The sequence below is a fragment of the Mixophyes fleayi genome, chromosome 3 (assembly GCF_038048845.1).
Source record: "Mixophyes fleayi isolate aMixFle1 chromosome 3, aMixFle1.hap1, whole genome shotgun sequence".
NCBI classification, from domain to species: Eukaryota; Metazoa; Chordata; class Amphibia; order Anura; family Limnodynastidae; genus Mixophyes; species Mixophyes fleayi.
This window is the reverse complement of record NC_134404.1, coordinates 311,286,769-311,308,902: the sequence shown is the minus strand read 5'-3', so window position 1 is coordinate 311,308,902 and position 22,134 is coordinate 311,286,769. Positions and strand designations below refer to the sequence as shown.

Sequence of the window (22,134 nt, the reverse complement as noted above, 5' to 3'; positions counted from 1 at the left end):
AGTTATAATTCATCTCATATGACCATAGGAGGAGATGTGGGAAAAATCCACACAACAAAAGAAGAATGTGCAGGGTGGGGGTAGACGTGTGAGAGAGCAGAGATTGGGCAATGAGGCACCCATTAAATGACATGAGAGAGAATGAAGGAGTATTATACACACACAAGTGGGAATAATCACCGCTGTACTTGTGGGAACAATTTTCAGATAACCAGAGTGAGCCAACCAAGAAGCAGGTCTACCGTAGGATCTGAGGCTGCCAATTTGTGGCAGCTAATAAACATAAGGCAGGAAATTAGAAGTATAGATTAAGAGATTGAAGCCTAACCACGGTAGTGTTGGTCAGTTGTCTGTTCCACCACAATATATCTGTGTTTAAGCTATTTCATGTATTCCTTTTAAGTTAAGTTTGCTGCAAACTCTGAGAAGTAAAAAAAAAAATGGTTTGTTTATGTGAGCTACTCAGTTTTGTGTCATTAAGGCTGATAGGAGTAGGGCTTAGAGCAGGGGTAGGCAACCTGTGGCTCTCCAGGTGTTGTGAAACTACAAATCCCAGCATGCCTTGCCACCTATCTGCTGGTTATCTACTGGCAAAGCATGCTGGGACTTGTAGTTTCACAACACCTGGAGAGCCGCAGGTTGCCTACCCCTGGCTTAGAGGGAGCTATGGGGCACCCTTACATCTCATAAATAGCTCCCTTCTTGAGTCCCATCACAGCTGATGACATCCATTGACACATGATGAGACCATTGGCTGACCTGGAAGCTGAGTGGATAGTGTGCAGTCTTATTTGCATTACTATGAGCTTAAATGATTAAATCTGTGTAATTTGACCCTCCATGTAACCCACCACTGGTTTAATCATGTCAGAGCCAGTCAGAAATAATTGCAGGAGACTGAAGCATGTAGGCCTCTAATTACTCCACAAAGGAATGAGCAATATGTGCGTTGTTTTATTTTTTAACATGGAATAGTCTATTGTAGAGTTATTAATAAATGTGCATTATAATATATATAATCTTGATTTTGATTTGCAGTAAAGCGTCCAATACATAATTGCATTCTTTAATATGGTATAATATAATATATTAGGTATTAGGAATACTTCTTCAAGTGATCATCAGGCCCAGGGCCGGATTAAGACATTGTAGGCCCCTGGGCTAGAGGTACTGTGAGGCTCCCAAGCGATTTATGCCTAATCCAATATTATTGGGGTCTCCCCAGTAATATCTGATTGGGCATAAGTAGTTTGAGCTGTTTTCCTTTTAATATACCAAATCAGTATCTCCCCCAACAGTGCCAGCCATCACCTTGCTGTAATGCTCTCCCACCCCTCCCTCTCCAGCCATGATCTCCCCCAACAGTGCCAGCCAACACCCTGCTGTAACGCTCTCCCACCCCTCCCTCTCCAGCCATGATCTCCCCCAACAATGCCAGCCATCACCCTGCTGTAACGCTCTCCCACCCCTCCCTCTCCAGCCATGATCTCCCCCAACAATGCCAGCCAACACCCTGCTGTAACGCTCTCCCACCCCTCCCTCTCCAGCCATGATCTCCCCCAACAATGCCAGCCAACACCCTGCTGTAATGCTCTCCCACCCCTCCCTCTCCAGCCATGATCTCCCCCAACAATGCCAGCCAACACCCTGCTGTAATGCTCTCCCACCCTTCCCTCTCCAGCCATGATTTCTGCCAAGAGTGCCAGCCAACACCCTGCTGCAATGCTCTCTCACCCCTGTCATGATCCCCCCCAACAGTGCCAGCCAACCCCCTGCTGCAATGCTCTCCCACCCCTGTCATGATCTCCCCCAACAGTGCCCCCGCCTGCCCCGAGCATTTACCTCCGTCTTCAGCTGGTGTTCGTCATTCAGTCACTCACTCCCTGTTGCCTGTACTGTCCTTTCGCGATGCACAGCAATCTCCTTACTGAGGAGATCTCGCGAGAGTGAGTCTGTCTCACTCCCGCGAGATCTCCTCAGTAAGGAGAATAAAGAGCGCCGCGGAAGGACAGTACAGGCAACAGGGAGTGCCTACTTTGCCTGCAGTCTGCCATTTGACGTGAGTCCCGTGACATCACGTTCATTCAGTGGTACTGGAAGTCGCCGATCGCGGTACAGGCTGTAGCACGGCCGGCGGCTCGCTGCAGCTGAGCAGAATTTTTTTGAAAAAAATTGTAGTTTTAAGGGCCCCACGGATGCCCGAGGCCCCTGGGCTGTAGCCCAGTTAGACCTCGGGTTAATCCGGCCCTGATCAGGCCCCATCCACCAAAAATTGTGTGTGTAAATGATTTGAGGGCTTAGCTCCATGCTATATCTGATGAGTTGGGCTGGAGATTGTAGCGCTCAACTGGTTTGACTGCAGAGGGTCTCCAAGTAAGGGGGAAGGCACCTCAATCTCAGAGATTAGCATAGGTCACCAACATGGTTTGAGACTGACCCTGTGTATAAATTAAAGATGCAATCCCACATGGACTTTTTGTTTAAACAGAAAGATTTGCATGGGCATGCCTTCTGATAAAAGGGGCATTTTAAAGCTTATCTACTCGCTGCAGGTGTCATGTGCCTGTGGTTGCCATGGTAATTGCATGGAAGTGAGTGAACTGTAATAGCAGCTTTAACTACAACTCAAAGTAAAAATAGACAAAACTATAGGGCTGATGCTGAGTTGGATGAATATGTGTAAAAAAGATGAGCTCTAAAAAGAAGCACGTATAAATAGCAAATTTATGCCCACATGGTGAGTCGGAGGCATCTCAAGATGCTTCCAGCTCTGCACAAGTAGCATATGCACCAGCTTTACGTCAGGCGTACTGACACCCAAATACAATTACACCCAACCAGGTTATAAGCACAACAAACGTTTTTTTTCACATTTGTTTTGATAACGAAAAACGCATTTAGGTTTGTTTCAAAAATAAAACATAAAAGCTGTCTTTATTTTAAGTATCTATGTCCTGCTAAGGTAGGTGCAACCAGCCACAGCAATGGGATAAGCATGTGACATCACAACAGCGGAGCCTTTGTACTCCGTTGTAAATGACCCAAAATGAATGCATGGAATGATGGCATACTGTGTATTCAACACATTAGGAATTGTAAAGTGAGTGTTTACAGAATGGGAGTATTTGCTTTCAGCTTTATATGTATTCTATTTTTGTAAAACTGGATTTGCAGGTTGTTTAAACGTCAAGACAGCTTATAAGCTGAACAATACTGTAAATACTGTATATTTGTTTTAAAAAGGTGATACAGAGTTATTGTAGGGTATTGTACACCGGCGGTATCTATGCTTCAAGAACCAGAACCATATACGCTGGTCATTGGTTTATAATATTACTTTGCCCTGAGTGCATTTCCATATGCACATGTAAGAAAAGATATGCCAGCCCCACCTACCACACCTTTCCCGAGTGTTGGAAATATGTTATTATATTAAAGTAATTGCCACCCAGAGATATATTTTAATAATCAACAGTAGTGTGCAATACAAATGAAATGCACTGTCAGTTCTGTAGTAGTAATAATGTGCTGACCACATCTAAACTTTGTTCAGGATACGTTCAATAACTTCAGAACTACTGTACTGGCAGGCTTCAAAATTACAGACGTATAACATGTGTGAGGTTATCACATTATGTCATTTTATGTTTGCATAGAGGTCCCCTTTAAATGGTTATATTTTGGTTATTGTCATTACTAATGAGCAACCTGTGGCCCTTCAGCTGTTGGTCATGTATGCTAACCATTGTGGGAGATGTCTTTCTGTGACAGATTGATGCCCAAAAGATGTTTATTCATAGAGTAATACTACTATATCTAACACAGTCATTGAGATAAACCCATCCGTTTAACATACTAATAGAAGAACCAGTATTTTATTTTATTTGTATACAGGTACAAGGCTCACTGACTTGTATAATCTAATATCCTTACAGATCTCCTATAGCACCTTACTAAATTCAGTCTTCTGGTCCAGTTAGGAATATGTGTAGCCAATCAGATCCAGTGACAGATTTTCTGTTTAGGGAGGAAGGTTTACCAATCATAGTAACCTTGTAACAATTATATATCAGTTTGGACAAAATATTTGATACATTTTATACCATACCCAGTGGTGGAAGTGAAAATATACATGTGGCGGTATGGAAAATGTAAGTGAATGAAATTTGATAGTTTTACAATGAAGGCAGTAAGAGAAGTGGCGGTATGAGATACCACCGTATACCAGCCTACTACCACTATACATATTCATCATCAGCTATTTATATAGCACCACTAATTTCACAGCGCTGTACGGAAAAGTCACTCACATCAGTCCCTGCCCCATTGGAGCTTACAATCTAAATTCCCTAACATACATACATACAAAGAGAGAGAGAGAGACTAGGGTCAATTTGATAGCAGCTAATTAACCTACTAGTATGTTTTTTGGAGTATGGGAGAAAACCGACGCAAACACGAGGGGAACATATAAACTTCACCAAGATAAGGCCATGGACAAGAATCAAACTCATGACCCCAGTGCTGTGAGGCAGAGGTGCTAACCACTAAGCCACCTGCCAGACTTTAACTGTACATCTATTTTCATTGTACAACAATTAGATTAAGTTTAAAGCTAAAACTTTCAACAGTGTTGCTACATTGCTGCTAAGTCTTGTACTCCTGTATCAGGTTCTGCATAGGGGTCGCCTCATTTCAAAAACTGTGACATGAGGCTTAGACTGTAATTGCCACCTCTTGCTTCTGTACCAAATGCAATAACACAGTAATAGAACTAAGGTGCATAATGCATTCTGCATTAAGTATTTAAATGTTAAATATTTCAATGTGTTTTTGGCAAAGATCAGTACTGTCTTGGGAAAACAGAACATATGGGAGCCCTAGATATGTAGTGAACATATTGATTAACGAGCAATCTATCCTTGATTTTAATGACTTCTACAGATCTAGAGTGATGTTCACCAAAATCAAACTGAAGTAGTTATTTTTCTGTAATTGTGAACTTGTATGTTCTAATGCTATAAGTTAGTGCATAGTCTGGTTATCAAAAGAAGCCCAGCTAGTAAATAACAGTAATTTTAGAAGAAGATGTTCCCATAATTGAGATGTCCATCTGCAACATGTGCTCTTTATAGTCCAGTGAGCAGTTTGACATTTGATTTTTAAGTGTACAGTTCTGTCCTTTTCAGCAATTTACCCAGCCCCCTATTACACAATTAAAGGTTTGCTGGACAGAAGCTTACTTTTTTGAAATAACCATAATTGCATAGAAGGACAGAAAAAGTACACAATATTTATATTCATAAATATAGGACAGGATACAATGTTTAAACTTAATGATAAATATTAAATATCGCTCAATGGCTTTCAAAGGTGTAATGTTCAGAGTTTCCTTTTGGCTGAAGTTGCACTACAGGACACATATCAGGTCACGTCAGGAGCAGGATACAAATACATAGGAAGTCCCAGCAAGCTTTGCACACACATCTATTGCCCACTGTTGTTGTTTTTTAGCAAATAAAATTTCTACGCTGGACAGTTCTGTAGATCTGGGGAAAAGTAAGTATCTTTCAATTAATTCACATTACAAACATTTCAAGTTAAAAAAAAGTTATGCTTCCCCTTTAAAAATTCAGTTATATTGTTGGTAACTGGGCCTGCATTCTTTACTTAGGAACTATTGTAGGCATGGGTTGCTATATTAAGGTGACCTAGCTTTTTTATCCTTTTGAGTTTCAGCAATGCTTTGAGCAGCTCTCTTGAGGCTATACATGAATACAATAGAGCGTAGCAGACAAAACAAAAACAATTTAAAACAGGATTTAAAACCACAAATAAGGATACTGCTAAACCTGTCTCAGTCGCTCAGTGCTAAGGGTGAGCAATTACATCATGCTTAGTAGGGCACTGCCTGTAAAGCAATATATCTTCTTAAATTCTCCTTTTGTTATTTTGGTCATAAGTTTAACATATAATGGAGCTTATTTACTAAAATCTCCCTGAAATAGGGGTGATCTCCCTCACTCCCTGAAGAGTCTGGCATTCTCCCTGATGCTGAGCTAGTACAAGACGTGGTTGGCTTCGCCATCTGTGGCATGATGACACGGTTCAGAAATTGTGTCCTATGCCCATGTATTGACGCCTATGGAGGTGGCCATTTTCATGGAGACCAAGATTTAATCAGAGACTGACAGGTAAGACAACATGACTTCAGTAATGGAGACAGAAATGTAAAAGACACTTCAGTCTCTAGAGATTCATTAGCTGCTTTTCTTTATCGCATAGTTATCGCATTTCTGGGAGACCTCCCGTGCTCCCGGGAGAGCAGGACAACAATAGAGAAGTGGCGCCCCCTGCTATAATTGGCCAAAATTGTGACAAACATTTAGGGGCGATTTGTCAAGCCCCGCCCCCCGCACACACCCACCTCCCCTGGGATCTCCCTGAAGTCAATGAGGAAAAGTTGGCAAGTATAACTAAAATGGTGCTTTGTGCGGTCAGCTCTAACTCCATATTAGTTTCTATGGAGGATATTCTATAGCGAGTAGGAATAAATGGTGACCCAAAACGTGCTAATGCCAGATCTCTCTTCTTATTCCTGTAGAAGATGCCCCATAGTGTTACTTCTTTTTTATTTAAATGATACATGTATAAACTTGAATGGCTAAATACGTTTTGTCCTTTCAAACTGCCATATACAGTATATTTTAACAGACAATTTGCTGTAGACAAAGATTATGGTACCAGTGGCTCTACCTGTGGCTCCTGCCAGTCCAGGCCTTGCTGGGACATGTAGTTCCACAGCAACAGGCAAGCCACAGCGTGCCTACTTCTGCTGCAAATTAAGAATAATACGCTTTGTTAGTTCGGCTTTAAATTCTTTTTCACTGCAATGTGTACTTTTAATAGGAATTTAAAAGAATTCCATATCATCTAATTTTGTGTCTGATGATATAAACATTTCTGCAAACGACTACAGTGAAGTCAGTATATACTGTAGATATTTAAGCAGACGTGTGATAAATATATCATAATGTCGTAATGTCAGTTGTCATAAATAGACCCACACTGGCGTCTTTGAAGGGAAAATGGACTTTATTTATAACCTGAGTTTATTTTCACGTCATACTTGTGGAACTATTGTCTGGAACATATGGACATAGAATAACTCTTTCGATGCACAGAACCTTTGCAGGTTAAATGTAATAAATACATGCAGGATACATGTAATAAGTTATTAATCATGTAATAAGCTGCAATGCATGTATGTCTTTAGCAAGTAAGAGCTTTGAACAAATCATGGGAGTATGGTTGTTCCACAAGGGAGCTAGTAATACTAAAAGGACACAGCTTAATAAGAGGTGTTCTAGTATAATATCTCTCTGAATGAAAAATTAACTAGTTGACTATGTTGAAACATAAAAAAAATATTTGTTCATGTTTATATGACTTATCAAAGCTAAACTTGAAGGAAGTAGTAATGTAAGAGAGGCTTTAAACTGTAAGCCCACCTATAAGAAGTGGTGTCTGGCACCTCCCCGTCCAGTGCGCTAACCCTGGATTAAAGTGAATACTTCAGCTAGAATTTTCACCTCCACCATTTAAAACCAATGTACACTTCATCTCAACCTTTCAAACCATATACTACACAAACATACATATACACACATAAACATACACACACACAAACATACACACACACACACACACATACATACATACATAGATACATACACACACATACATATACACACACAAACATACACGCACACACATACATATACATACACACACATACATATACACGCATACATATTGTATGTGTGTGTATATGTGTGTGTGTGTGTATGTATGTATGTATGTATGTATGTATGTATGTGTGTGTATATGTATGTGTGTATATGTAACATATACACACATACACATACACACACATACATGCACAAACACATACACACACACATGCACATACACACACAGACACACACACATACACACATATTAAAATCTATCACATCTCACACATACACAGGACTCTGCTTACAATGATTTATTTTCTCCATATTACTGACAATTGGCAGAACCTTTAGTATAGAAACCATCTACTGCCATGACATGCCATGCCAGACTAAACTGTAAAAAGGCAATAAACAGGTAACTATACAAAGGACTTATAGAAATCATAAGAGCATATAATATTTGACCGCCTAATATGTCAAGTCAGGCAATTAAACTTCAAATGTATCAAGCTGCAATGTGTGAAAATAACTGTTTTTCAACTATTTTGTGGGTGGTTTTGAAAACTGCGGGCAAGCTGATAGAAACCGCTGGAAAATTGCGGTTTTCAAAAGTGTCATATTGCAAGTCGCCGTCATGACATGTAGCCATGATGAGAAAACAAAGCGTGAGATGTATCAAGAAGTGGTATTATAGACCCCAAGAAAAAACACTGGAAAAAATGGCAGAAAAATGTGGTTGTTCTGCAAGGCGAGAACAGCATGTTATTTGAGCAATCTTGCCATTCAAACCATAAGAGGAGGTACCATTCACTTATCAATAATGGAATTGTGGGGCAGGCATTGTGGAATAAGGGTGCAATATTATTTAAAAATTAAATTGAGGCGGCAATATTATTTTACTGCTAACGGAACAACCATATATAGTGCATACTTCTGGCCCCATTGAATTATAAATTAATTTTCCCTTATAAGTAAATTATATATTCATTTTTCCCCCTTAATCAATAAATAATGCTTGCCCCATAATTCATACCTTAATAGTATCTCCTCTTATGTTATGAGTGGCAAGATATCTAGATTATCAGAGGTAGGTCTAAAAAACAAACATGTTGTTTTCTGGTGCTTATGACTAAACTGCCAACAGTTTTAACTAATACTCCGGTGAATTAAGTGTTTTTAAACCACCAGACATCACCAGTGATTTGAGTATGAAACCTCCAAACCTCTGGATAATTCATTCATCAGTTTGGAGTTCAAAATCTCCGTCAACGTTCGGCGGTTTCAAAACCGGGAATAAAATCTTCGCTTGAAACAATTTCCCCCCAAGAATCATTTTGATGCAGAACTTCAGCTGCTTTTCTGATACATTTGGCATGAGCAAAAATCTCTTTATACGGTATAACAGTACAACATTCCTTATCTATTAGTGCACATTCCTCAATTCTCTTTTAAAATTTCTAATTATTCCAGAGGGCAATATTTAAGTGTGCCTGATGGCAGGAAGAATGTGTCCCAAATAACTACCCATAGACGGGTCAATAGAGTTAACATCAATATGGCCTAATTCAGTGATCAAAATAAAGTTATTACCTTGTGTGCCAGACTATCTACATATAGAGATCTATTGTAAAGTATAGGGTTAGATTGAAACATTACAATGACTACCACCTACTAAGCATTTTCCATTATTCATAGAGCAAATTATTCCAAAAGCAGAAGTAGCTAAATTAAGAAATTCCGTTTTTTGGATTTGTTCCAGACTCTCTCTTCTACACACCTAGCTGTATCTCCCATGCTTTCACAAACAGCCAAGTTGTCCCTACCTCTGTACTTGACATTGTAGACCCCAGAGCAGTAATGAAATCCAAAGTACTCCAGCTGGCTGGTGAAAATGGGGTCTTTCTGTAGTGAGATGCCTGGCACTGTGGGTCTCATAGGGAGAAAGAGCAAATCCAGCTAAAGGGTGCAAATTTACACCTGGACCAAACCATGTTTGCAAGGGGTGCAAATGAATGCTGGGAATTTACATGCCTTTAGTATGTGGCATACACATACTGGGTAGCTTTATTTTTAAACTACAATTTCTAAATGTGCCCTCAGTTCAGCACAACATGGTTTTGCCCAGGTGCAAAATTGGACTTTCAACTGGGTTTAAGTCTAAATCAGGACCTGCATGCACTTATATATTATATATTATATTATAGTCCAGCCCAACTTGGCTCTAGGGAAGATTTATATTGATGCACTTTGATGTAAACACAGTTTTCAGGCTTTATGGAATGACAAGGCTGATCAGGTCCCTTTCTTTGAGTAAAAGGGAACCTGTAAAGGGAAATACTCTATACATTTGATTAATGTCCAGTAGTCCAGAGTAAGTTAGTCATTTACAGGTCAAGAGCGGACAGAGGTAATGGTGGAGAATGTGGAAATCTCACAACTACATCAACATTTTGATTTTTAGTCTAATCTTTCTGCTATTAGTGGATATCATGCTCACTAAGGCTATTAGTAATAGAACAATTTAGCTCTATTTCTGCACATTGATGTAGTGTTATTAGACCAATCAGTGAGCAATAAACGCCGGGCTCCTCAGAAAGAGGCAGCTGTTGTCTTTGCTGGCCAGAGCTATGGAAGGAACCAGCTCTGCAGCAGAGGACTGTATGTTGCAACAGGGACAACACAAGACCGTAAGGAGGATTAAGCAAGGCAGATAAATATGTATTTTATTCTCTGTAGGGTACTGTATATTTACTAAAGTGTGGTTTTTCAAAATCGTACATTTTTTGGGGATTTTATGCGCAGTTTGGAATACGTGAGATTTGCTAAAGACCAAGCACATAAAGTCGCAGGTTTTTCAACCACATGGTTTGAAAACACCATCCTGATTTCTCTAAAATGACAAATCATGCATTTTACAATACTGCACACCAAACCAGGGTAATGGTAGTCTTTTTAGACATGGTTTTCATAGGTGAAATATCTCAAATTGCATGCTGTTTCAGCCACCATATCTGTCTGAATGTTAAAAAAAATACATTCATTAAATTCATTAATAAACAAAGTGGGATAAAAGGGGGAGCCCAAAAAACCTGGTACCCCTGCTCAAGGGGACCAGCATGGATATGTTCAGATAAAGTGGCAGATCTTGTGGCACTACAAATGGGGCACCAGTGCATACTTGTAGTACCACAGCAGCAGCCAAGTGTTGGCCCCCTTGTTAAATTGATTACATTTCCCCCACTATATATTTAAATAGTATCTAGTGCCCCTTGAATAGTAAAATAATATATAGTGTCCCCTTGAATAATACAACAATATTTAGAGCCCCCTTGAATAATCAAATAATATATAGTGCCCTTGTCAAAATACATACATTATTATTGATGTCTTAATAAAAAAAAGGTGCCAAAATTTGTAATTTAAGATGTTTCCACAATAAATACTTGCCTGATATCTTCTTATTTTCTTGAACCAACATAATCCATATGGGAAATGAAAGACTCATATAGGTGAGCCGGGCTGTACTAAAGCTATTCCCGGTAAAAAAAAATGAGTAAATCTCTGGTGAGCACTCCGGCCAATCAGGAGCAGTCTCTTATCTGTGATTGGACAGACCATCCAAGTGCACCTGTCCAAAACCAGACACATCGACTGAGTGTCATATATGAGACCATTTTGTATATTTTGGACCCTTGTGTGAATACGGTGGTAGTCAGTTTCATGGTTCTGACTACCCCGACAGAAGAGACAACGACATGTGGAGGCCGATTGACTACTACACCGACCTGTAAAAAAAAATACTTGCCGAAATCAACATTACTTCATATTACGATTCGCTCTCTTGCCGACTGGAGAAAATGACGTCATCAGACACAGCGACTTGGCTTAAAGCGGCGATGGACAGACCCGCCTGTCATTTACGTTCTGTAAGTATTATTTTAGGGGTTAGGGGTAGGATTAGGGTTAGGGTTAACGCTAACTCCTAACCCTAATACCCTTAACACCCCTATCCACTAAAATAATACTTACAGGACATAAATGACAGGCGGGTCTGTCCATCGCCGCTTTAAGCCAAGTCGCTGTGTCTGATGACGTCATTTTCTCCAGTCGGCAAGAGAGCGAATCGTGATGTGAAGTAATGTTTATTCTGGTAAGTAGGTTTTTTTACAGGTCGGTGTAGTAATCAATCGGCCTCCTCATGTCGTTCTCTCCTCTGTCGGGGTAGTCAGTACCGTTAATTGGTACTACACCCTGTGAATATACTGTATGTGCATTAATAACAAAATAAATCGTGTTCCAGTAAATGCACCAAGTTTACACCATGCTTTCATACTGGCAGTAGTGACAAATATATATTATTATTGTTACAATTGTATTATATTATTTCAATATATGTGTCATTTGAGAGCAATTTGCATTCTGTTTTCTACTTTCTGTAAGAATCACATTGTTTCTAGTGGGACTTTCATGCAGCATAATGCAGAGCAGCCGTGGGAATCTTGTCACTTGTCACTTGTACTACCCAAGCTATATTTGTTGTGCATATGGGAAGTAGTTTAGTTTTTACAGCATCCAGTTTGCTACCTTTTATGGACACTTAATTAAACTAAATAAAGTACAAACATCTCTAGCCTCAGAAAGGAACAAGCAGTAAATTGCACTACTGCTAAATTAATCAGGATTGGGGGATGTCTTGACAATGTGGTTATTTCTTGAAACTAATATTAATACTGGAACAATAGCTGTTTTTTAAATTAAATTATATTTCGGCTTACTGCAACATAAAAACAACACATATAGGGGTAGATTTATCAAACCTTCTAAAAGGAAAAGTGGAGGTGTTGCCCATGGCAACCTATCACATTATAGCTATCATGTATCTAAAAGATTCTAGAACAATTATAGCTAGAATCTGATTGGTTGCTATGGACCACTCCTCCACTTTTCCTTTTACAAGGTTTGATAAATATACCCCATATTCGATGCAAGATGTCTCCAGGGGGACACATTGCGTCAGAGATTTCACAGGAATCTCCGCTTATTTTTTTCTCACACCCCATAGAGTTGTGTAGAAAAATGAGCAGAGATTCCTACCATTATAAACATTGAGGCAATGTTCAGCTGCACCTCACACCCCCATAGTGTTAATCTCATCCGCATATAAAATTGCCTTATCTTCACAAAGATTCATCATGGTGATTCTGGTATTTTATTTATTTTATCCCTATTTTCAAACTACTAGACTATTACTGAATCTTTCTCCATTTTCAAGAGGAGAGAGTTTAAAAATACATTTTTAAAGAATGAAGCTTTTGTGGAAATAAATAACAAGCAGGACATATACTCTTGCATCAGAAAATGTTAATATTTAGTTACAGATAATAAAAATATATGTTGTGTATGTTTTGTTCAGGCTGCAGCTTAAAGACTTGGTACAAGACTGTACTGCTCATATAGACGTTTATTTAATAATGTGTGGGAAGGAGAAATGCATTGTAACCAATCAGACATCAGCTTGCATTAGTCTGATAACACCGCTGACTGATAGCTTATTGGTTGCTATGGGTTACAACACATGATTGGTTTTACACCATGTTATTAAGTGAGCCCCATTTTAAGACTCCAATAAATAGGATCCTTGGTCAAGGTTCATTTGGTTTCATACATCATACTTACCAACTTTGGAGATCTGGGAGAACTCTAAAAAATTTGGGAGCCTCCCGGACATTCCGTAGGCAACTGTGTCATGGGTTATAGACAGAGAGGATAAGTACAACAAGTAAAATAATTATGTTAGTTCCAAAATTAGACAAATTATTGTCAAGGGGAGCCAGCATGAATGCATAGCATCATAGGCAACCAAAACCGATAACCAGGGAGCCCACCCACAACCTGTATATGCATTGAATAATCAAATAGGCCTTAAAATGTCCCCTATGTTCCTGACACTTGCCACCGGCCACAGTCACCATATTTTTCCAATCAAACTTACAAGGGCTGATCTGGCTGCATTTGCTGATACAAATGTCTGAACACAAACTGACTATACGTTTACATGTGCCTCCCGCCTGTGAGCACCGATTGGTTGGTAAAGTTTAGAGAGGAGGAGCTTCTTTAAAGCTATAGCCAATTATATCTCCACTTGATTTTTTTCCCAATTTATTTATTGATTTTCCTATATAAGACATATCATTTTTATGCAACACTTTCCACATAGATTCTGTGAGGCACAGTTACTCTACCCAGTAAAGATCACAATCTAGTTTTTTGGTGGCTGGAACACAGGATAGGGACTGAACCTTCTCCCTCAGGTGCCTATAAGTAGGACTGTATTATAAACAGTGGTGAGGGAGGTTATTTTAGATACTGAGATGATGCTACAAGCAAGGGATTCGGTACTAAACGTCTATACTGTGTACTGGATTGGTTGTATTATATAGTGGAGGGTTGTACTACATACTTGGAGTTGCATTATATAATAGAGAGCGTAGCGCTCAGTACATTCTACTGGGGGCTGCACTATATAGTGGACAAAAAGGGGCTGTACATTCTGGTAAATGGTTTACTGAAATTCTGGGATGCTTTACTTTATACTTTTCAATAGAAACTGGATTAAATGATGATTAACAAGAGCTGTATTGCATTTCTATGTATATTTACACTGGATAATAAGAGCGGAATTATATACTGGCCAATGGGAGCCATGGTATATACTGGACATGGGTGGCTCTATCATATGCTGCTCATAAACTGCATACTATGGGTCTGATGTAGAGTTGGATGCAAATTACACTGAAATTGTAAATGTAAATTGCATCCCGTAATTAACACAGGATTCCAAGTAGATCTGTGCGACTTAGAATACTATGCAAATTGTACAAACACATCTCTTTATCTGCCTTATGGGCCGGAGTGCATGATACACTTACGTGTATCTGTCACAGCAGCCCTGGAAAGCAGATAAATTAATTAATCAATGTTACAAAAAAAAAACCTATAGTGCTTCTCCCCTCAAAACAGAGTTGGTTGAGATGTTTTGGGAGGGAGTGCACACATTTTTTTAAAATGTATTTTTTTTTTACTTCATATGGCCACGCCCCCTGGGCGCAGTAGCGAGTTTGCAAGTATGTGTTAATTTGGGTGCATCAGGAATTTGTATTATGGGAAAATAAACAATTTGTAGTTGGAAACTTCTAGTAAAAAAGTCAGAGAGCAAGGCAGTCCTACTCATGAGATTAGTAGTTGTAAGTTAGCGCTATATTTCTCTGACCAGGAGAATGATTACCTAGAAAACAGTTTTTGATTTTCTTATCTTTTCCTTCATATGATATGATAATGAGTGAATCCATGGTCACTAGAGTTGGTAGAACACTAGAATTGGTAGAAGTATCATATACTTGACTTATTCTTCCCTAGAAATTTTGGTTCTCTTGTTTTATGTGTTGCATGCTACAGAGGATGCTGTTAGGTTTGACATTGCCTGAACTTATAAGAAAAACAGTTTGATGTTAGTTTGGGGACTGACAAATATATCTATCAAGTTCAGGATGTCCTAGACCCCCAAAAGTTTAAGAACCAGTATTTTATAAAAACCAAAGTTTATGTACAAGTAAGTCATTTCATCTAAGAGGAAGTCCAGATGATGTTGGTCACTGAACCATGCTGCCTGTGGAATTATATTATTCTCTATAATATACAGCATTGGCATCCCATACACAACCTATAGGTCTTCTGTGTTACTCTATATTGATCCCTTATGTGTAATACTATATACTGCTTTTTGAAATCACACATGAGTTGACTGGGGACCCCATAACACATTTTGAACTGGAACCCCCAAAATGCTAGCTACCCTACTAGCAATAGAGCTAATAAAACGTTCAGTTATCTCATTTTCTCCATCTCTGTCTTCCAGTTTCAGGTTGAACTCGATCAGGAATACCAGGACAAATTCAAACGACTTCCGATGGAAATTCAGGAGTTTGTACAAGAGGCAATGAAGGGAAAATTCAGCGAAGACGGAGAGCACAGCTCTGCTATCCTAACCTCTGACAGTGGAAAGTCTTCAAATTCGGGAAACCACAGAAGTCAGGATCTTGAGGAGGAAGGAGAGGAGGAAACTCTAGAAAAACCATTTGATACATCACTCTAACTGGGACTGAGCGGTTGCAATATTTTTGCACTGTCAGTGGGAGGGGGGCATTTCCGCATTGCCTGTTACGTATTGTTTGCAGTGTGGATGCTGACTCTGGATAATGTTTAATGTCGGAAGCTTACAGTGCTCTTTTTAATGCACACTTCCAAGAGAAGCATTTTCTATTGCACTCAGCCGTCCATTTTTTAGTATTTAATATTATTCCGAGTCTTGGTGCATTTATTGTGTACGGATTAATATGCATACATTACCATATAATCGCTTCTTTGTTGGTGTTTTTGAGTACGCAAAAAATGAACTTCCGGGCCATGCGCACTGTTGCGAATGGGTGAAAAAGACTATTATTTTGTATAGTACCGAGTATATAAATGTTAGCATTAAAGCGCTAATGCAGTGGGCTGTAGGTGGGGACCTGTGTTGGAGTGAGGTTGAGTAAGGCTGAACAGTAGGACATGCATGGAAAGTGTTCTACATTTCATTTTGTAAACAATGAGGTGTTGCCCATAGCAACCTATCAGATTGCAAGAGTCATTTTTCTAGTCCACTTTAGAAAATGAAAGCAAGTACCTGATTGGTTATTGTGGTCGGCAATACCTTTTCTACATAGTAATCTGCAGAATAGTTTTCATAAATGTCCCCGTTAGTTTTGTGTTTTAGCTGCACCTAAACATTGGCTAAAATATTGGCTTTATGTTTGCACTGAGAGATTCAACGTTTTGCTTTGCAAGCACTGGCTGCTTGCTGTTTTGATATTATATGTACCTGTAAAATAAGACATAATGGATATGTCTTTTGTGGTCAAAGTGTTAGAGACCTTTGCAGCAATTATTTATTGACTTATACCCACAGCATATCGTATACACAAAGATGTGTCGAACACGTGGGTTTTTTATGGGGTATGAACCCCATGGGAAAAATAAGGGATTCAAGTGTGCATGTTTGAACAAAGAATACTAACGTGTTGGTTAGATTCTGCAAATTAGTAACAAAGAGGTGTAAAAAAAACGGTTTTTTTTTCTTGTGGTATTAATTAGTGTTGTACTGTATGTTGAAGTAGTCTTTGGATATAAATTTAAAAATATAGATATATATAGATATAAATATATTTTGCAGGATCCAAAATATTGATTTTGAAGTATTGTAGTTTATGTCAATTTTTTGGGGAAAACTGTAAACAACGCAAACAAAAAAATCCAGAAGAAACATAAATGAAAAATATTGTGCTATATTCAAAAATAAAATAACCAGTCGTGGTGACTGAAGTCTGCTTTGAAGTAAAAGCATTATTGGATGTTGATGGCAGTGAAAGGGAAGTGGTGGGAACAGTGATAAAGGGCCTTATTGAGAGGACATAAATCCACACGTGGGCTGCAAAAAACTGCGGTAAAACAAAGTGTATTTTGAGTTCCATATAACTTGTGCTTGCCCCTCCCCCCCCTCACTTGGAGAGATGAACATTATATAGTGGCAGTAATTTTACTCTTTCGTTCGGTCTGCAAAATTTCAGCCTACATGAAATCATGCCCAAAATTACAAACGTGTAATAGATTAAATAGGTTTAGTTAGCCAGAAATTGCAGCTTTTAAAGATCACCTGTTGGTTCCTTACACTGGATGGAGCTATTTTGTGGCATGTATATTCGAGAATCTAGCCATTCAATTCACTATGACCAGAGACATCACTCTCAGTTACTTTGTGATTAAAATTCATGGTGTATGACAAATGGCACTGGCTTCTAGTTAATTGTTTGGCTGCATATTTAAGAATATTGGCTAAGCTCACAAAATGGCTGCCTCAGCTCTATTTAGTGACTGGTCCTCTTTTGTAACAAGTGTGGGTGGAGTTATAGCTATCCATAATCCTATTCATGATTATTAATTATTAAACTCTTGAGTCATTTCACCATACCTCTCAATTTTTCCCCATTTAGGCAGGTCAGACCCAATATGCAGGTTCTGTCCTGCAGACCCGACCGTGGGCAACTTTGTTCCATGGGTGAGAAAGTTGGGAGGTATGATCTGTCCACCACTGCTCTGCGTATCAGGTGGTTGGTGAACGGTTTCTGCGTGCACCAATGACTGGATCTTTTGAGGGGAGGGGGTTATGGGGTGGCCAAGCTCTTCAGAAGCGCTAGGCATGTCCCGGGGCATGTGGCCACGCCTCCATTGTTATGTGACCACGCCTCCTTTATAATTGGCCGAACCACTTTGCTGTGTGTCCCAAACTGAAGCGCTGCAAAGTTGGGAGGTATGATTTGAATGAATATAGACAGCAGGAAATGTATATATTTTCATTACTTTACCTTGTTTGCAGTTATCTGAGGGTATAAGATTAGAGTAATTGTATCAATTTATTTGTACTGCATCTATGACTTAAACTTCATATTTCATCTTAATATATGAAAGATGTCAAAACATGGGTTTTTCACCCTTATTGTTTATTAACTTTATTTATATAGCTAGATTGTATTAATGTAAAAGTAAATATAAACTAAGCAGATATGTTATATTTTTTATTATTTCCTGTAGGAGAGAAATATGCTAAAACAAACGTAGTAGCTAAATTAGTGGCAAAATTAGTTCTGCTTCCTCTTGAACAGGAAGTGACATCACATTATGCCGTCAGTTCTGGTTTCCTGTATTTTATAAATGTGAAGTCTACCGCCACACAGACATAATAATGCATTGACAACATTTGCAATTAGCACAAATATATTGTTTTCACTAGTCTAACTTGCACGAGGCTGGTACACAATTTGTGCCAATGCAATTTTGTGCATTTCTTCATTGACTTCATTGCATTTTTTTTGTTATTTGTCATGAAGCTTCGAGTGACTCCCCTGAAATTTTGTCTTTTTCCACCTGAAAACAGGTGTTTTGATAATACAGATTTTAGTCAAGTTCCTGATACTGATAGAAAAGCATATTCACTTTAATAAGTTCAGTATCCCCTTGTGTAAATCCTCCTATTTCTTACTATGATTGAAGGGCATTGTAAATTGTTGCTGGGGATTGTAGTCCTTCAGAGAGCCTTTGATGTACTACCCATATTACCTATTTATTCAGTAGTTCAAGATAAAACAGGCAGATCAAACCTATTATTTACTGAAGTGATTTATTAAAGTGTACATATACAGAAATATGTACATTGACTGCATATGTTATAGTTTTTTAATGCAAAGGGAAAATATTTAATGTAATATAATAATATAATTACAAATTGCTTCAAATGAAAGCATTATGTCAAATGTACTCTTTATTTGATCACATCCTAATTACAGTTTAACATGCCACCTTTAACAGAATGGAGTTACTTCTATGTGGTAGAGTTCCATCGAGGGGCGTAACATTCCATCGCTCTGTTCTTCTGGGGCCGCACAGCGGCAGTGAAGAATCTTTTGGTTAAATGCCAAACAGGACTCCATTGTGCTTGTGCCAAATTTTAGCCTGGGAGGGCGACACTCTGCTGAGCAGCCTATTAGAAACATTTTAAAGGAAAAAAAATGCAGCTGACCCAGTGACCCTGCCCAGGGCAGCCCACTATGAGACCGGCCCGGAGACATATGGCCCCTGCCCGCCACCCAGCCCTTCCTTCTTGGGAGCAGTTGGATCGGCACCACAGTTCTATCACCACTCTACTAATATGTAATGGCAAATAAACAGGTCACATACTACTGTGACTGTCCAATGAAAATGACATTATTGGGCTGTTCCATATCATCATCACCATTTATTTATATAGCGCCACTGATTCTGCAGCGCTGTACAGAGAACTCATTCACATCAGTCCCTGCCCCATTGGAGCTTACAATATAAATTCCCTAACATACACACACACACACAGGCAGAGAGACAGAGACTAGGGTAAATTTTGATAGCAGCCAATTAACCTACTAGTATGTTTTGGAGTGTGGGAGGAAACCGGAGCACCTGGAGGAAACCCACGCAAACACGGGGAGAACATACAAACTCCACACAGAGAAAGCCACGGTCGGGAATTGAACTCATGACCCCAGCGCTGTGAGGCAGAAGTGCTAACCACTTAGCCACCGTGCTGTTCCATATTACTGCATGGCTAGTTGGTCATTAGTTTTTCCACTGCTGGGATCTAACGATCACTCAAACAAAGTGGGTCAAAATATTCTGCTGCATAACACAAAAAGTGACACATCCCCCATCTCATGACACGAAAACAATATGCAATATATTGTGTACACTTTGTATTGGGCAATGGTATGCTATATAAAAACAAGAACCGTCACTCACATCAGTTGAAACAAAAGCAGAAAAAAGTTTTGTTAAAACAATTTACTACAGTTTGCTTCCCCCAATTCTTGTAGGACAATAAGCCGCCTCAATGAAGGACCACCCCCAAGTGAGGGATGAAGACAGTAAGTGGACAGACAGATAAGTCTTGTCTTCTCTAAACGTGGCTACTGAACATATGTACAGTATACTTTAGATAGTGTTTATATAGTGTTCATCTGCACATAAATGTTCATGTTTATTTTTAATAGTAGTATAAAAACGGTATGTAAAGACGTGCTTTCTGGAGCTGGTCATGTACATCCTGGGGAATAGGAGGATATTTCCTTATCCTGCCCTTTAAATGCCACCTGACCGGCATAATAGTAGTCCGCCGTTGATTGTCTTTTCTTTTGAAGCGTTGTAACGGTTTGAAATATAACAATACAATATGAAGTAGGGGACACAATATAAACGTCTGCCTGTTAAGAAAGGTCTAATGAAGTAAGCTATTAATTGCAGAAAAAAACTACTGTGCTTGTATTTAATGGTTGTTTACTAACAAAATTCTAAGCTAAATCCCCATTGAATTCCTAAATAAAGTATCATATTGGGTGAGACATATATTGACTGTACTAAATAAAAACAGTTGTTCTATTAACTTACTGTATATACATTTTTATACTACGTCTATGAAATGACACTTTTTTTGCATTAGTAATGTAATGTCTTACACATCTTGCATTGTTTTGGCTATGAACGTGAAACAAATATCAGTAACAATCTTAAACAGTATCTGTTGCCTATATATAGTGGAAGCAGCTATTTTGTGAGCTGAGCATGTATTCATTTCACTAGGAATTTGTGACATCACCGAAGCGGTAAGGCTGAACATTGGTTCAGGCCACAAAATGGCTGCCTCAACTGTATGTAGGCGTCAGGTACATTTTAAAATTACTTGAACTAGATTTTAAACAATTAAAAAAAAGGGTATTTCTGATGTACTAGTCTTGTGCCTTTTTTGTGTTTGCCTTGTTACGTGTTGAGTGTGAAATCGTTCATGGTGAATTTTCTGTCATGTATAATGGCGCGTATATACAGTGAATATTCTAGATTACATACTTTGGTTATCTGCTACTAAGATTAACTTGGGTTTTCCAAGTCAAAAAAACAGTTTGGCACAAATCTCCTTAACAAATGCCGGCCATTTTGAATTTATCGTTCTACTTTTTTTTTTATGTTAATAAAAGCTCACACACTAAAGGGGCATTGTCTAAAATTGCAAAATGAATGTTATATTAAACATGGTATTAATATTGTGAGTGATTTAATGGACATTGTGATTTTATATGTCAAAGTCATAGGAATAAAAGATACCTATGTAATTAGGTTGTTTATTTCTAATTAGTTTAAATTCCACAAATTCATTTTATTTTGAGGTAAAAATTCTATGCAATTTTGTGGCATGGTGTTTCTTACAGTTGTACCTGTTGTGCTTTCATCACAGATCCAAAGGTCAAATAAAATATTAACACAAATATGAATCTATATAACTATTATTATTTAAACTTTTAGCAATTTTTTTGCAATTTTCAAAAAAATATTACAGTTTGGGCAGTGCAACAAAATAATTTGACGAAAATGTTATAGATTATAACAATAAAATGAGAATTCAGTATAGTATGTAGCAGTGATGCTCAACCACATCGGAGATGGAACCAGTGTTATTTATCATTATTATATTTATTAACTGTTATTTATATAGTGCATACATATTACAAAGAGCTTTATTGACAATATTTCATCATTCACCTCATTTCCTGCCCCACTGGAGCTTACAATCAGAAGCCATTTCACCTACCAGTATGTCTTTGGAGTGGTGGAGGAAACTGGTACACCAACAGGAAACCCACGCAAGCACATGGAGAACATACAAATTGCACACACATAGCGCCCTGGTTGGAATCGAACCCATGACCCCAGTGTTATAAGACAG

At 38.6% G+C, this 22,134-nt stretch overlaps 1 protein-coding gene across 1 annotated transcript in view; it reads left to right on the top strand.

Moving 5' to 3' along the window:
- Positions 1–21,682, top strand: part of PLCB1 (phospholipase C beta 1) — a 532,247-nt gene extending 510,565 nt beyond the window's left edge. Inside the window, exon 32 of the mRNA XM_075203998.1 lies at positions 15,661–21,682. Within this exon, the coding sequence (XP_075060099.1) occupies positions 15,661–15,891 (231 nt within the window). The 3' untranslated portion in view covers positions 15,892–21,682. The remainder of the gene's footprint in view (positions 1–15,660) is intronic.
- Positions 21,683–22,134: the final 452 nt, after the last annotated feature.